Genomic DNA, 15766 nt, shown 5'->3' on the forward strand with positions numbered 1-15766 from the left:
ACTCTATCGGTATGTATTTTTACATACATGAAATTTATATCAATAGATTCGTTTTAAAAGTTTTTTCTAATAATTATGATTTTGTATGATATAGATTACATATTAATAATGTAATTTTTGGTCAAAGTTTTGTCTTAACGAAACAAAATACACCAATTTTTATGAAATGGAGTGACCATGGCGCTCCAAATTACTGAAGCCGACAAATCAAAGAATTATATACGTTCTGTCCCCGATACATCGATCATTTGCGTAACAACATCCCACCGGAACACACGATTTACACCACAGGTATTCATACTACCGTCAATGAGACGCTAGCTAGCACAATCCGTACACTCATTTCATTCACACGCACACGCACAACCAAATCGTTTCCAAAGATGATACTGTACGTGCTTCCCGGATCCAGATCAAACCCTGTATGCACGGGCTCCGATGGGCGTCGTGACGATGGCCGCGTTGGCCCCGGCGTGGAGCGACCCGGCGCAGAGCAGCTGCGTCGCGGCCAAGATGATGGTGAACGTCTCCAACGCGAGCTGCTCACACAAACAACACTCATGTCAAAACCATAGATGCCATGGCCTCTGATGCAAAAAAAAAAAACGGCGAGAAATTCCCGTTCTTGGTTAAATAATTACCAGGCTCGGGGGCCTCGGGCTAATGCTAATCTCCTTGCACGCCAACCTGCCGCCAAAAAAACTTGTTAGGACCCACGGACCGGACGTGTGTGTGCTCAAGCTTTGTTACACAGAGAAGAACTGAGAGGTTCTCGTTTTTATTTATTTTTTGCTTATTGATGATGGCGAATTTTACCCCATGGCGAGGAGGGTGAGTGTCCAGGTGACGATGGCGGAGGCGGCGGCGGACATCATGCTGGCTGGGTGGCCGTCAGTGACGTCGCGCAGGCCGGTGAGCGAGGTGGAGACGCCGACCACGCCGGCGAGGAGCGCGAAGATGACGAAGAAGCCCGTGGCCAGGTTGCCCATCGGGAAGTAGATCGGGAACAGCCTCACCGGCGGCGTCGCGCCCTTCACTGCACTCACGCATCCACGCCAACAAATCAGTTAATACTCAGATTAGCTTCAATTCGGGTTGGGTTTCAGTCCGACCCATCAGTGGGTATAGTAGTTTTTGCACTTGATCTGGATGGCTTACGTACGTGCGTGGGCGCTGTCGTCGATGCTGTAGTTGATGGCCCAGCCGGCGATGATGGCCACGACCACGTACATGATGAGGTTCAGGAGGAGCAACCCTGCGGCCACCGACCTGGACCCGCCCATTGCCATGCTCTACTTCTTTTGCCGATCGATCGATCTACAACTGCTCGGCCTATGCACGTGCGCTCGCTCTCTCTTGCTGCTGTATAGCACGTTATGTATGCTCTGTTAAGTGGTGATCCACGACATGTATATATACACATGCAACGGAAATGTCTGTTCTTTTAACGAAGAGATTGGCGTTCAGCTAAGAGATGCATATGCACAAGCCACAAATATTCCTCCCTAGCTAGCTACCTCGATCGTTTGCTTTGCAAGTAAAGCCAGGTGTTCCTCGCGCTTGGGTTTTGCTGCTTTTGCGCTCTGCAAGGGACGGATCTCGTCTCCTCTGCTTCCACACGGGACCAGGGATTCTTTTCTTCGCCCAGTGACCAGTGTGGAGCTCTCTTGTTTGGAGCACGGATCGCATCGGTCCTTTTCCTTACACGGCGGGGGAAAAAAATATACTGATTAAAACTCATCAAATGCGTATAAAATATAAACGAGGACCCAAACCAAAATTCCGCAAGATCGGACACACCTCCTGACATAACGTTGTGGATGATGGCTGCACAACTCATGCTAAGGTTACTAAACACTTCGAGCATCTCCAGCCGCGCCCTCCATTTGGCGTTCGGCGCCGCCGCTTTTTTAGGCCGTTTGGGGGGCGTCGGCGGAAAAAAATTTAGGGTTCCGTCGTGATCCAGCCGCGCCTCCAATACCAACTCCTCCAAAAATTGAAAATAGACAAAATTTAAATGAAGTAGGTGAAATTTAATTAAACATAAAGTTTTTATTACATAATTTTAAAATAAAAAACGGCCGCGCCGGTCACTGAAGTCGGCGAGGTAGGCGTCGTCGAAGTTATCGGAGTCGAGGGTGATCGGCTCCACCTTCAGCTCTAGCTTCGGCCTCTTCCCTGCCTTCTTCTCGGCCGCCTCTTTGGCGCTCCATGCCTCGGCCTCGACATCCGTCATGGCGAGGCCGAGGAGGCGCTAGCTGGCGCGCTCCACCGCCAGCAGCCCCGGGAATTCCTCAAGGTCGCCGTCCTAGTGTCATTCGAGCGCCAAGTGCTTGTAAGCTGGCTCCGGCTTTGGCCGGACAAAGCGAAGATGGCCACGAGGCGGCTCCGGCACCCGTCGGCGGGAGGACGAACCCGGCTCGTCCTTGAGCGCAGCGCCGGCGAGGAGGCGCTGTGGGACGAGCCGGAGCCGGAGTGGGTTGGACCGGCCCCGTACCAGTGCCGACGGCGGAGTCTCGAGGCAAGGGTTATCGCCGGCGGCGATGGGGGCGAGAACCGTCGCCACGGAGCGCCCGCGCCCGAACCGGCGCCGGCCGTCGATGTTGAACCGGCCCGACGGAGGGCGCTTGCCTTGGCCGTCATACCGGGCGATGTCGATGGCGTGGCGGTCCGCGAACAGCGGCACCCAGTTCGCCCCGGTGGCGCGTTCCACGCCAGGTCCTGGCGTTCCTCCGCCGTCCACCCGTGCCACCAGTGGGCGTCGATGACGGCTGTCCGAGCACGACCAGTGGGCACCGGCGGCGTCCGGATTTCGCCGATGCTCAAGGTCCAGTGTGCCGGCAGCAGGACGGCACCGAGTACTCGTGCTCGTGGAGGGCCTCGGCCTCCTCTAGCGTAAGCGTCACGCGACGCCAGGTCTCGTCGTCAGAAGCCAGGGTGTCGGAGGTTTTAGGGTTTAGGCGATAGAGGAGAGGGCGAGAGGGAGGAGGCGGCGAGAGGAATGTCGAGTACCGCCGATGGTCTGTTTGACACGAAAAATACTTTAAAAAAGTATCTCTCATGCGCCGGTGAAAAATAAACGCGGGTGTGCCAGTGTACCTAAATACACAAATGAAACATAGAGAAATATGCATTTTATTAATCTCAGTTGGAGAAACAAAATTACAATTTCTCATAATAGAGTGCGCTCCGTGGCCTACAAGCACGGCCAATATGACATGGGCGATTGTGGTGTCTTGGTTCACGGGGCCTCGTAAAGCTCCCGCTTAATTACTCCCACGGCTCGAGCCGCGAGACACCTCCGATTAAGCTGCTGCAATGGTCGTCTTCTTCAAGTCTTTGTCTTCTCCGTGTGCTCTTGGCGTAGACGGTGGTGATGTGGAGGTGAAGTGGAAGGGTGGAGTGGTACGCCGTGCCCCGGTGATGCTTAGTTGTAGACCTCCGGCTTGTCGTTGTACGATGATGAAGAGATGTCTAAGCCTCGTCGGTTCAGACGGGTGGACGGCCTTCGCCTTGTCGGTGCCGGGCCTGGTGATGTCCCGGTGTGGATGTGATGACTTGCTAGCACCTCGTCGGTGCAAGCAAGTAACATACTTCCTTCATCGGAGAAGGACTAGTCGGTGTAGTAAAGCCTCGCCTCGCCGGTGCTTGGACAATGTTGGGAAAGAGTGTTGGCGTAGATGTGTTGGAGTAGACGGCTGCGTGGATGCCGTAGTCGGTGCCCTGTGTGAAGCAACGGCGTCCAGCATGACACCGTGTATGGCGGTATCTCGATGGACATCACGCAGAGGAACGCCGTGAGCCGCGGCGCCTAGCATGATGATGAATGGGCATGTACTCCACGATGACGGTGTACATGGCCGTGCCGATGTCACGGCTGCATGCGGCCTCTGGCCGGTACCGGCAGCACCATGCATCACCATGTAGGCGAGCTGCACCTGGGAGCGAAAAGATCCCGTGTTCTCTGCTCCGTGCTCCATGCGCGCCGGAAGGCTGCACGTTATTAGCAGCCTCGTCGCCATCGTGTGGCGATGTTGATGTCGTGGCTGGGTGAGAAAGAAGGGCGCCGCCAAGACGATGTCATGGCCGGGCCGTGTAGTGTTAGTGGCACCAACCACGTGATGAGCCGATGTGACGGCCAAGCGCCGTGGCTCGCCGCACGGCAACGACGTCTCGGTGGACGAGACAGACAAGGGATGTACGCCGGTAGTTTGTTGGCCGATCTCATGGCCGCTGTGATAAAAAAGAAAGCAAGAAATGTAAAGAAGATGCATTAGCATTAATCCTCCGCTTGAGGGAAGACGGCTGCTATCATCAGGTGAACTTTGGCACGTTTTTGCACGTTCGTGCGTCGAGGTCGCGTATGTGCGTCTGCGCTGTGGTTCTTCTCCCAGCGTTGCCTCTCACCTGACTCACCATATCGCTGCCCTCTGTTTAGGGCACGCGCTGCCGCCCTTACCTCATGGACGAGGCCGCTGTGCACCGCCACCGCCTGGGGCGCGTTCTCCTCTGGCCGCCCGGGTCCTGGTCGGCTGGTGCGCCTCCCCTCTGAAGTTGTCGTTCCTCGTGTATTTATAGGCAGGAGGTGTAGAAGCTAGGAATTTTTGGAAAGAGAAGAGCACCGCCTCACCTCAGGACATACTAGGAAACTTCCATCCGTCGGGTGCAAGCAACAATCAATCAGCGCCTGTATTGTTGATATTTGTTTCCATGTTTCAGCAGCGTTGAGGTTTTCCGTCGGGTGCAAGCTTAATTACCATGCGTATGTAGCGCGCAAATCTTTACGCGCACGATCGGCCAGTGCAGCATCTGGCAGCCCGCTCGTCCGAGCGTAGCCGGCCGATTGAGCTAACTAGTTGAAATGTTGAAATGTCCGTGCAGAACAACAAGATAAAATATACACCCGACTGTCATTTGGTCAATGAAACATTAGACCGAGTATGCCAATTCGAAGCCGTGGTATAAAATGGCCATGATTTGATAAAAACATGGTTATTTTGGTTTTCAAAAGGCTTGAGATGTATTATATCTAGGTTATGGACCACCTAATGTTTGACATGCCAGAAACAAAACGATAGAAAATGGTCTGAAAGTAAATAAGGTATTATTAAACAAACAAACAGGTTATTTTGGTTTTCTGATGGCAAATATATCATCCGATGTGAGAGATCTGAAGTGACCAAAATCCCCCTTATGATGCTGCCAATATTCAACTGAAAGAGATACTTCACAGCCACAAGTGAACTACAGGCTAGCTTAGCGAGAAGCCCAATCAAGTTTTTTTTTTTGAGGACACAAGCCCAATCAAGTTCTGCAATGAGAACAAACAACAATTAACTCCATCGATAAAAAAAAAAGAGACATACAACCATACACCGCAAGTTGATGGCATAAGGGAAGAGAACCCGTTGGTGTTGATCAAAGGAAGAACCTTCTCTACCACATCCTGGTGGCAGAGGTGGTCAATAAGCTCTACTGAACTCAGTCTGCGATGCTTATCAAGCAATTTGCAACCTTTTCCAGTACGTGCGATGTTATATCACCTGAAACATTAGCAGAGCACTACATACATGCTAGATAAGCTCGGTTAAATTGGTGACGAACAATACTATCTTGTCCTCAGACTGCAGTAGATTACACAACATTGGTACTGAATCCATAACATGCAATAGCTGAGACTGCAAGCTTCTGAATAATCCGATGTAATTTGCAAATGTAGTTAAGTCTAAGCAAAAAGATGAAAATGCTGCAATTCTAACTTGAATATTTGTAGAGAAAAAGTCAATGTATGTCAGCACGGCAGTAATCATGCATGCCTGGTGCCTGCAAGCACGGCGTCGGCTGCCTCCGCGATATCTTCTCAAACGCCTACAACTGCAAGCACTGCTCATCCACAAGCATGATCACATAACACACTTCAGCTTAATGTGATCGTCAGATTAGTGTTCGTCAGATCTGTCAGCTTACTTGCTCAGCCACGTCAAGGTACTCAATCGCGAGGAGCCGGGAGCAGAGTACGGGGAGCAAGCCATGGCGGACAATGGCGTCAGCTGCACGTGGCATGGCATCGCAGAGATGCATGATGGCGCGAAGGGAGAGCAGCATGTCGTCGGGGCTAGCCACCCTGCTATCTCCTCCGCAGGCCAGCCGCACCACCGCCTCCGTCTAGAAGTAGCTCCCGGCGCCCTCCGTGCAGAACGAAAGCGCCCATCACCACCAGCTGTCCGCACCCATTGACCAGTCGACCTTGTAGGTGGCAGCGCCGAGGAGAAGGCACAGGACGAGCAAGCCGATGGTGAGTCCCTGCGTCGCAGTGCCTCTTCCCTGAGCCATGGCTGTCACTCTTGTGCTGCTTCTCAGCTGCGTCTTGGTGTGAGGTGGAGATGGAACAGACAACAGTGTGTGTCGAACTCGCCGTCGCCAATGACATCGTCGACCATAGGCACGGCTCCAGGAACACCGCCGAGTCGCTGGTCGAGCGCCGGTGCGCGCTCTGCCTCGCCACCGCGAAGCCCAGGAACTCACCGACCGCCGACCAGTCCTGCCCCGCCGCTATCGGCGCCTATAGCGAGCACCGCCACTTCCATTGCTCACCTCCTCTCATCTCCCAATCCCGACTTTCTCCCGTCGGCCATGCTCGCCGCGGGTGCTCCCTCCTGCCTCTCCCTGCTCCTCGTGCGGACGCCCGCAACAGGCGCTCTCTGCTCCTTCTCCGCCGCCTGCCCGCCTGCATCTCGGTGATCCTCCGTGAATCGATGAAGGTGGACGCCGCCCAACACGCTGCGGCCTGATGTGCGCGCCCACCACTCGCCCTGCCCGCTCCACCTCTCGTTGCCACGCGCGCTGCCGAGATCCGACGGAAGCACGGGCAGGGAAGTCGGGGAGGGACATAGGGAGGAGGCTGCACGCACAGGGGAGGAGGGCGGCGGCGGAGCGTGTAGGGAAGGAGAGGGCAGCGTCGGCTGCGTCCGCAGCGAGGGAGGGCGGCGGCAACGAGACGCGGGCTTGGGAGAAGGAAACAATGCTTCGGAAAAAAAGCAGAGCCATCGGGGAGGGCGGACGTAGAGCGACGGCCGACCGTATCATCACCACCAACTCCAATTTAATGGTATAGATACAGCAGCCTCCTGCGCGTGTGTACATGGACTAAAGATATGCCGTGCTAGCAATCTATATAGCCAGCTTGGGCTAATTAATTGTCTGGCCATTAGCCCATTAATCGTGTCATCTTAAATCAGGAGTACGTGCAGGAGCATTTACATATACACGTACATGTATGATGCATAGCAACCTGAACAGGGCCACACCTTGTTGGCTCCATGCTTGAATCTTTTTTTCATTCCACCGGAAGAGATTAGTGTACAAAATCTCGTCGAACATGGTCGACCCCTTTTTATAGCGCCGGAATGCGAACCGGTGGGCGTGTGAACGAGGCGATAATAGGCGGGGGCACGGCCGCGTCGCAACCGGCGGCCTACGGCCATTAAAATCCACTCGGGAGCCGAGGAGGGGCCGGTGAGAAACCGGTGAGCCTGGGACCGGCGGGCTACGGCCATTACTTGTCTCCGGATTTGGGTTCGTCTGATGATGTTAGCAACGACCCCAATCGTGACCCTGGGTGTGGTCCTTCGCCTCGAGGGCCTCGTTTCTACTCCTTTGCTTGTCAACGTGGAGTTGTGGATGGTGGGTCGCGGCGGCAGGGGGCTTCTGACCATGGCGGCGCGGGTGGCGGCGATGCCGCTTGGTCCAAAACTGGGTGGCCCAGGTTTTGCATCGACCCCTGGCCGGCCTTCTCCGCCAAGCCTTCCTGCTTGTCCTCGCCTGACGCGGCTACTGCCTATGGTTCTCCCCCTCTTGCCCTTCTTCTGGAGGCGGGGACGGGTTTGATCCTATGCGTCTGGAGGTAGTCATACGGCCACTGGTGGTTTGCAAAGCTTGGGGTGCTCCGGTGGGGTCCTCGAAGTTGGCTGATTACAATGTGGTCGATTTGCCTCTTGCTTCTTCCACGGCAGATTCCCCAATCCCTGTGGTTTCCCCTGTGGGTTCCTCGTTGGCGGGAGACGGTTCCCCGATCTCCTTCCCTGACATCCCCCCCTTATGCCCTGAGGATACGGTGTTCCTTCGACCTGAGATGGACATGTTCTGTGTCAGCCTTTTGGGGGGTGGCTCGCCTCTCTCTGCAGCGGCGGAGCCGTTCACGCCGGCGTCGCTCACGACTCCTGTGGAGACGTTTAAGCTCTTTGAGCGCCCACTCTCTCAGAACAACATCGTCGCTATCCTCTCCTTGTTTGGTTGGGAACCGGATGCTTTGCCTCTGATGGCCGAGGAGCTGGCCGTGGTGGAGGCTTAGCGGCCCTCCATGTGGTGGATCGAGTGGGACTGCTCAATGGCAGCAAGCCCCAAGATCCTTGTGTGGAACGCGCGAGGTCTTAACTCTAGGGCCAAGCGCCGTGCTGTTTTTCAAGTGGTTTCGACTTCGGCCGCTTCTGTGGTTTGTATCCAAGAGACAAAATTGCATCTTATTACTTCTAGCATTGTGCTTCAATGTTTGGGCGCCGAGTTTTCGGATTTTTTCTTCTTGCCGGCCGAGGGCACGAGGGGTGGTATCCTCCTGGCATGGAAGCCAGGGGAGGTGGCTCTGTCTAACCCCCATTTTACGGCCATTCCATTACGGCCCAAATGAGGGTGTTGGATAAAAGCTGGTGGCTGACGGGTGTCTACGGCCCACATCGCGATGTTGATAAACCTGGTTTTCTACAGGAGCTTAGGGATATCAGAGACATCCATGCTGGTCCTTGGGTTGTGGTAGGCGATTTCAATCAAATCGTGAACCCGGAGGATAAAAGCAACTTGAGGTTGCATCGTGGACTCATGGCAAGATTTCACCGTCTCCTTGCTGATCTTGACCTGAAGGAGTTGTATCTGGCCGGGCGACGCTTCACTTGGTCGAATGAAAGGCAAAATCCCACCCTAGAGCGTCTAGACCGCGTGTTATCTTCTGTGGACTGGGAGGCCTTACTTCCGAATGCTTACCTATCTGCTCTAAGTACTGCAACCTCCGACCACTGTCCATTGTTGCTTGACTTGGAGGCAGATTTGAGGGTAGGTCGATGTTTCCATTTCAAGGCCTTTTGGACGAAGGTGCCAGGCTTCCTGGAGGTGGTTAATTCGGCGTGGAATGAGGATGTGGTGCCGACGTTGAATCCCTTCCAGTGTGTGGCTTCCCGCTTACGGCGCACTGCTAGGCGGCTGAAGAGCTGGAGTGACCGTTTCATCGGGGATATAAAATTGCAACTTTTGGTGGCTACAACGGTTATCTTGCGCCTGGACGTCGCGATGGAGTCCAGGCGTCTCTCTGATAAGGAGCGTGGTCTGCGCTCCTTGCTTATTGTTGGGCCTCTCTTCTCTAGAGAGGACAATTGCTCGTTAGAGGTCTCGTCTTCTGTGGCTTCGTGAGGGTGACGCAAATACACGTTTCTTTCACTTAAACGCGAGTCACAGAAAACGGAAGAACTACATAACCTCCTTGGAAAGTGCGGGAGTCCGCATTTCTGATCATCGTGGAATCGCGGCCGAGGCCAATGGGTTCTTTTCCGGCCTGCTTGGCTCGGGTGTGGATAGGGCCTTTGGGCTGGATCTTGACTTTCTCGGCGCCCAGCCTTTCGGCCCGCTTGGCCTTGAGGCTGATTTCACCGATGAGGAGGTGTGGAATGTGGTTCGGGCCTTGCCGAGGGACAAATGCCCAGGCCCTGACGGATTCACAGGTCGCTTCTTCGTGTCATGTTGGTCGGTCATCAGAGTGGATATTATGGAGTGCTTCCGGGCGTTCGCTTCTCTGGACTGCCGTGGGCTTGATGCGGTTAATCAGGCTTTCATCTGTTTACTGCCGAAGATCCAGGGCGCCGCCTCCATCAAGGACTTCAGGCCCATCAGCCTGATTCACAATGTGGGCAAGCTCTTGGCCAAGGTGTTGGCGAACAGGCTGGGCCCGGAGCTCCCGCAGCTGGTCGGGGCCCAACAAGGTGCGTTCGTCCGTAGAAGGAGAATACACGACAACTTCCAGCTTGTCCAGGCCATGGCGAGGCGTTTGCTGAAGCTTCGTTGCCCGACGGTTTTGCTCAAGCTTGACATCACGAAGGCGTTCGACTCCCTCCATTAGGCATTCCTCTTTGACATTCTTCGGTGGTTCAGCTTTGGTCACAAGTGGTTGGGTTGGATTGGGGCTCTGCTTGGCTCGGCTACGACTCGAGTGCTTATCAACGGAATTCCTGGTTCTTCAATTGAGCACAAGAGGGGATTGCCACAAGGGGACCCGCTATCGCCGATGCTTTTCATCCTTGCTATGGAGGCCCTTAATTGGTTGTTGAAGCGGGCGGAGTCCTTTGGGCTCTTTGAGCGCCTTGCCCGCGGCGGGCTTGAGCAGCGTGCATCCTTCTTCGCGGATGATGCGGTGGTTTTTCTCCAACTTGTGGATCATGAGCTTGAGGCTTGTGTGGCGATCCTCGAGGATTTCGGCGAGGCTTCTGGGATACGAGTCAACTTCACGAAAACATCGGCCCATCTCATCCGTTGCTCGGAGCAGCATGGCGACCTTGTGGGACAAACTCTGAATTGTGGTGTTCAAGGCTTTCCTTGCTCCTATCTTGGTCTGCCCCTTGGCCTTCGAAAGCCTTCGGCAGGCCAATTGCAAGGGATTGTGGCGAAGGTGGCTCACAAGCTCCAAGTGTGGTCCGCGCCCATGTTGTCGGCCGGTGGCTGCCTCACTCTTGTCCGCACTACACTTTGCGCCATGCCAATCTATGCAATGATGTCGCTTGACCTCCTGGTGAAAACCATCAAGGAAATTGAGAAGATTTGCAGGGGCTTTTTGTGGAAAGGGCGAAAGGAGGTCAAGGGTGGACACTGCCTTGTTGCTTGGGATACGGTTTGCTCCCCCCGGGAGGTTGGTGGTTTGGGTTTGCCAAACTTGAGGCTACTCAACGTTGCCCTCCAGTCTAGGTGGACGTGGCTTCAGAGATTTGATCACTCTAGACCTTGTTCAGAGTTTGACCTTTCCGTTCCTTTGCTTGCGGAGGAGGTTTGTCGGGCGGCTATCTCTGTGGAGTTAGGATGCGGGCGCAATGTTTCCTTTTGGCATGACCCATGGGCTAATGTCATGGCTATTAAGGATCTCGCCCCCACTCTTGCACAGAGGGTGTCGGCTAGAAACTTCCGCTACACTGTGGCTGAAGCCCTTCCGAACAATGCCTGGCTTCGATCTTTTGGTCCAGACCTTGCCTTCAACGAGATCGAGGAGTTCCTGCTTGTTTGGGACCGGGTTCATTCGGTGGTTCTTTCGGAGGAGGATGATCACTTCAAGTGGAACTGGTGCGCCTCGGGCCTGTTTTCGACTTCTTCCGCTTACGTGGCCTTCTTCCGCGGGCGCGAGCTCATGCCGGGGGCCTCAGAGGTTTGGAACTCGCGTGCGCCCAGCAGATGCAAGTTCTTTATGTGGCTTGCTATTCGTGGGCGTTGCTGGACGGCCGACCATCTCCGTGGCCTTGGTCTCCAGCATCCGGTGCGATGTCCGCTCTGTGATCAGGAGCAGGAGGACATTTCTCACCTCCTGGTTGGCTGTGTGGTGGCCAGGCAAGTGTGGTCGGCTATCTTCATTCCTTGGGGAAAGCCCGATTGGGTTCCTTTGGGACATACGCCGCTTGCCGAGTGGTGGTGAGTCTGGAGACGATCAGCTGGAGCGACAGGAAGAACCTAAACACGGCCATCACCCTCGTCTGCTGGTGCATTTGGCGACATAGAAACTCCATAGTGTTCAATGGTAAGTCGCCGTGTGTTAGTAGGATTTTACACTCTGTTACGGATGAAGGATCCGCTTGGGTTGCGGTTAATCTTTTTAGGGGTGGTGGTTTTGTGGCTTCCCAGTGGGTTGTAAGAGAATAATCTCATGATTTTGCCCTAAGGGCCTTGTAGCCTCGTCGCGGTCTTCTTCTTCAATATATGATACACCGACTTTGGTGTATTCTAGAAAAAAAAACCGGTGAGACAATTAATTGGTCGCTGACATCGCGGGCCCGCCGCAATAACGCGTTGCGCCGCCCCCCTCCCTTCCTGGCTGGGTTTGGTCTGGGGGCGCCGGCTAACTTTTTGAGTTGTGCCGGCTAAAAAACAAATTGGTTAGGCCGGCTGGGTCAAAATTTTCGCGCTGGTGTCCCCCAAGCCCGTTTAGGAGTCTTTTAGTGGGACGGCTGGAGTTGCTCTTATGAATGCGTCAAAAAGTCCGAGCAATGCCGAGATGATGGCAGAAGACGAGGGGACCGACGAATCCCCGTGACAGGGGTGGGTTCTACCTTAGAACGCTAAATTTTCTGCCGGCCGGCCGTCGTACCAAAATCGATCAACACAGGCAAAGGCATCAATAGGGGTGCAAAAAAAGCTGAGGCTTGTGAGTTGCTCGAGATCTACTCGTATTTTACCTCGACTCAAAACTTGAAAATTGAGGGGCTGAGTATGAACTCATTTGTTTTTTGTTAGCACGTTTGTAGTAGCCCGGTTCAGAAACGAGCGAGTCCGAGCGAAATGGGAGAGTGGGCCGGTCGGGTACCGTTTGCTCACGTGGGCTTAGGGCCCGAAACACACGAAATGAGCGGTGGCGGCCCACCTATTAGATTAGGGGGTAGAAATCGTCTGAGGTCGCCCGAAACACCCATCGGAAAGGCTCGCAGAATCGGGAACCGGTTCATCCGTCGTCGCATACCCCACCCTCTCTCGCGCACGCCGCCGCCACCGTCACCGCCACCGCCGACGACGATGGGTCTCTGGGATGCCATGTACCGCGTGGTGATGCGGCGTAATGCCGTCTACGTTACCTTCGTCGTCGCCGGCGCCTTCGCGGGCGAGCGGGTACGCCCTCCCTTCCGATCCCTATCTTCAGATCTACCCGTTCCCTTGCCTTGTTCGATTCGGCCTCCTGATTATCTGTGATTTGATTTGGACGCAGGCTGTGGATTACGGAGTCCACAAGGTCTGGGAGATGAACAACGTCGGGGTAAAATTCTCTCTCATGGCTTCCCTTTCGTTTGTTCGTTTTTACCTCTATTCATTCGTGGGATACTAGATCTTGCATCTCTGATTTGGATAGTAGATGAGAAAATCCACATTTTTATGATCAGTGCGGTGTTTGTTCCAATTATATTTGCTGCTAGGATCAGATGGGAATAATCTGTTGAGTGATTCTTGTTTTTTCCTGCAAAATGGGGCATTGATGCTGCCCTTGTTGCTTTACTCTGTTTTAAATCCGATGCCAGGTACAATCTAGCGTGCCTTTGATCTTAGCCACACCATTTGAATCAGTAAGAAAATTCGAATAGCTCCCCAGTTCTTCCAGAAATCACGGTGAAGGTTGCCTGCTCCACCAATTGTTCAGATCAAAAGTCATGGTTGTGCCTATGTGATTTGCCATCTTGTAGAATAGTGAGCAAAAAAGAAAGTGCTATCTGTACGTCTGTTATAATCTTATGCTATGATAACAGTGCTTAACAAAATGACAAAGTGAATCATACAGATTCTGTATGATCGTATAGGTTTAATTAATTCAGTTAGAGGATTGTATGTGGCGTACAGGTCTACATATCTGATAGGACATGGACTGAAGATACACAATAAATGAATTTGACTCGGAAAAGCATGCATAGCTCTTACTTCGACTGAAACACAAGTCTGAGAACTCAGAACTATATGGAATTATGGATGCATATTCACCATGTGATGGCATAACATCTAGCCGGCACAGATACGGATACGTGTATCGGTATCGGACGGATACAGACACGGGGATACATCACGTGGATACGTTTGAGTAATTTAAACAAAAATTAAAAATAAAATCAATATGAACATGAAATTGTGAAATGATCAAATGAAGTTCAAGTTCAGCAATGCATACAAGCATAACATAGCAAACTAGCAAACACAAACAACAGATCTACTTAAGTACTTAACTAGTTGTATCGTTATACAACATATCACTAAATGAGGTAGGGTTTCTAAATGGGCTGGGCCGGGCCGTATCCTTAAAGACTCCTAGATGTATCCACCTAGTTTCCAGCTTTAAAATCTTTTTTTTTCGTTTATTCGACCGATACTCCAGGGATACGTATCGAAGTGTATCGGATACGTATCCCGTAGCGGACACCGTACGCGCACAAAGTGAAGTATCGGTGTTTTCGAGCATAACATACCTTGCACAATCTTTTTTTTCTTTTCGGATGATGTTTCCATTTCCCTGTATGCTAATTAGTCTTTCTCAGGTGTCCTTGCATGCTATTGTATGATTATTTCATGCTTATCAAGTACTACCTCTGTTTCTTTTTATTAGATGTTTTGGCAAGCTAAAATAACTTGCCAAAACATCTTATAAAAGGGAACAGAGGGAGTAGCATATAAGGAGATTTTCCAGTAACTAATAACATAGCACTATAGCATATTATCTCAATTTAGCAAACCATCTGTAGTTCTTTCATACACCTTCTTTAGTCTTTATTTTGGACCATTTGCTGCATACAACGTGTCAACAATAATGGTTGCAGAAATTGAACTCATATGCAAACGCACTAGTCATTTCCTCACACACGCCTGTGTCACGCATGATCTTAGCACGAAATGCTTGTAGATCATTTATAGAAAACCTGTTCATTGTAGCTTTCTGTTACGAAACATAGCTACTCCTACCTTATTTTTCACTCATAGAGTATGATTGGGTATAACTTGTGTGTGTTAGTTGGTTAATTTAGAAGCTAAGTGCTTCAAATTTTGGCTGACAATTCTTTGCTCTTTTGAAATACAGAAACGGTATCAAGACATATCAGTTCTGGGGCAAAGGCCTGTTGAGGAGTGAGAGCATTGAAGCGTAGACTTCCCATGATCTTCCTTACATGAAATTAGACATCTTCTAAAGCTCCATGTTTTGGCATTTTCTTTTGGCACAATAATAGTGTAAAACTCTCAACTCTTTCCATGAGTTTTTCGCCCATTTTCAGCACTTTGGCAAAAACTGTTGCACAGCGGATATTTCTGGTCGCTCTGGAACCAGTTTAATACTCTCAAACTATGAATTCAAATTTGGTGATGTCTTATGTAATTGCTGTGTTGTCATTTCGATAAGCTAATGAAGATTTGGATAGTATCACTTCTGGCCTTGCGTGCTTTGTATCATCTGCAGAACCATATTAGGATGTTTGCCAACGTTCTGGATTAACTCTTTTACCTCGATTGTCAGTGACTGCATACGTCAGAGGATCTTTTTTCCCCTGAAACAATAAAGACCTCTTTATTATTTATGAATTATGATTACATCATCAACCAATAGAGGCAGGAGTACAATACTTGGAGGGAATCAACCAAGAGGTAGCAGGGGAAGCTTCAGCTAGTCTAGCCACCCGAGGACAATAGTCAACGTAGACCTCAGACGAAATCTGAAATGAGACACGCATAGTCATCATAGATCGCCACCGCCGGTCCAAAGGGTTGCGCAGCCCGCATACGTTAGAGGATCTTGTACCACTGTCTTCCTGGTAGTAACTAGTAAGGTTTACGATGGAGGATAATGCGCTATTCACCTAACAATTTACGGATTATTTAACATGAGGATGTCATTCTGAATGTCATCCGTCGTAGTCTAGGTGGTTAGGATACTCGGCTCTCACCCGAGAGACCCGGGTTCAAGTCCCGGCGACGGAAATTTTTGTTATTTTCCTGTTGTTTCATATCTAAT

At 51.8% G+C, this 15766-nt stretch overlaps 2 protein-coding genes and 1 non-coding gene across 3 annotated transcripts; 2 read left to right on the forward strand and 1 right to left on the reverse strand.

Moving 5' to 3' along the window:
• Nucleotides 1-190: 190 nt before the first annotated feature.
• Nucleotides 191-1439, reverse strand: LOC100821603 (membrane protein PM19L). The gene is made up of 4 exons (XM_003568446.4): nucleotides 1163-1439; nucleotides 817-1036; nucleotides 642-687; nucleotides 191-539 (listed from the first exon to the last, which is right to left on the reverse strand). The coding sequence occupies exons 1-4, from the start codon at nucleotides 1287-1289 to the stop codon at nucleotides 414-416; spliced, it is 519 nt and encodes a 172-aa protein (XP_003568494.1). The 5' UTR covers nucleotides 1290-1439; the 3' UTR covers nucleotides 191-413.
• An 11246-nt stretch (nucleotides 1440-12685) lies between these two features.
• Nucleotides 12686-15181, forward strand: LOC100822849 (cytochrome b-c1 complex subunit 9). The gene is made up of 3 exons (XM_003568450.4): nucleotides 12686-12897; nucleotides 12995-13042; nucleotides 14840-15181. The coding sequence occupies exons 1-3, from the start codon at nucleotides 12805-12807 to the stop codon at nucleotides 14888-14890; spliced, it is 192 nt and encodes a 63-aa protein (XP_003568498.1). The 5' UTR covers nucleotides 12686-12804; the 3' UTR covers nucleotides 14891-15181.
• Nucleotides 15182-15659: 478 nt separating this feature from the next.
• TRNAE-CUC lies at nucleotides 15660-15732 on the forward strand. The gene has a single exon. It is a non-coding gene; the product is annotated as a tRNA-Glu (tRNA).
• The last annotated feature ends 34 nt before the right edge of the window (nucleotides 15733-15766 follow it).

Source organism: Brachypodium distachyon, chromosome 2 (genome assembly GCF_000005505.3).
Source record: "Brachypodium distachyon strain Bd21 chromosome 2, Brachypodium_distachyon_v3.0, whole genome shotgun sequence".
NCBI lineage: Eukaryota > Viridiplantae > Streptophyta > Magnoliopsida > Poales > Poaceae > Brachypodium > Brachypodium distachyon.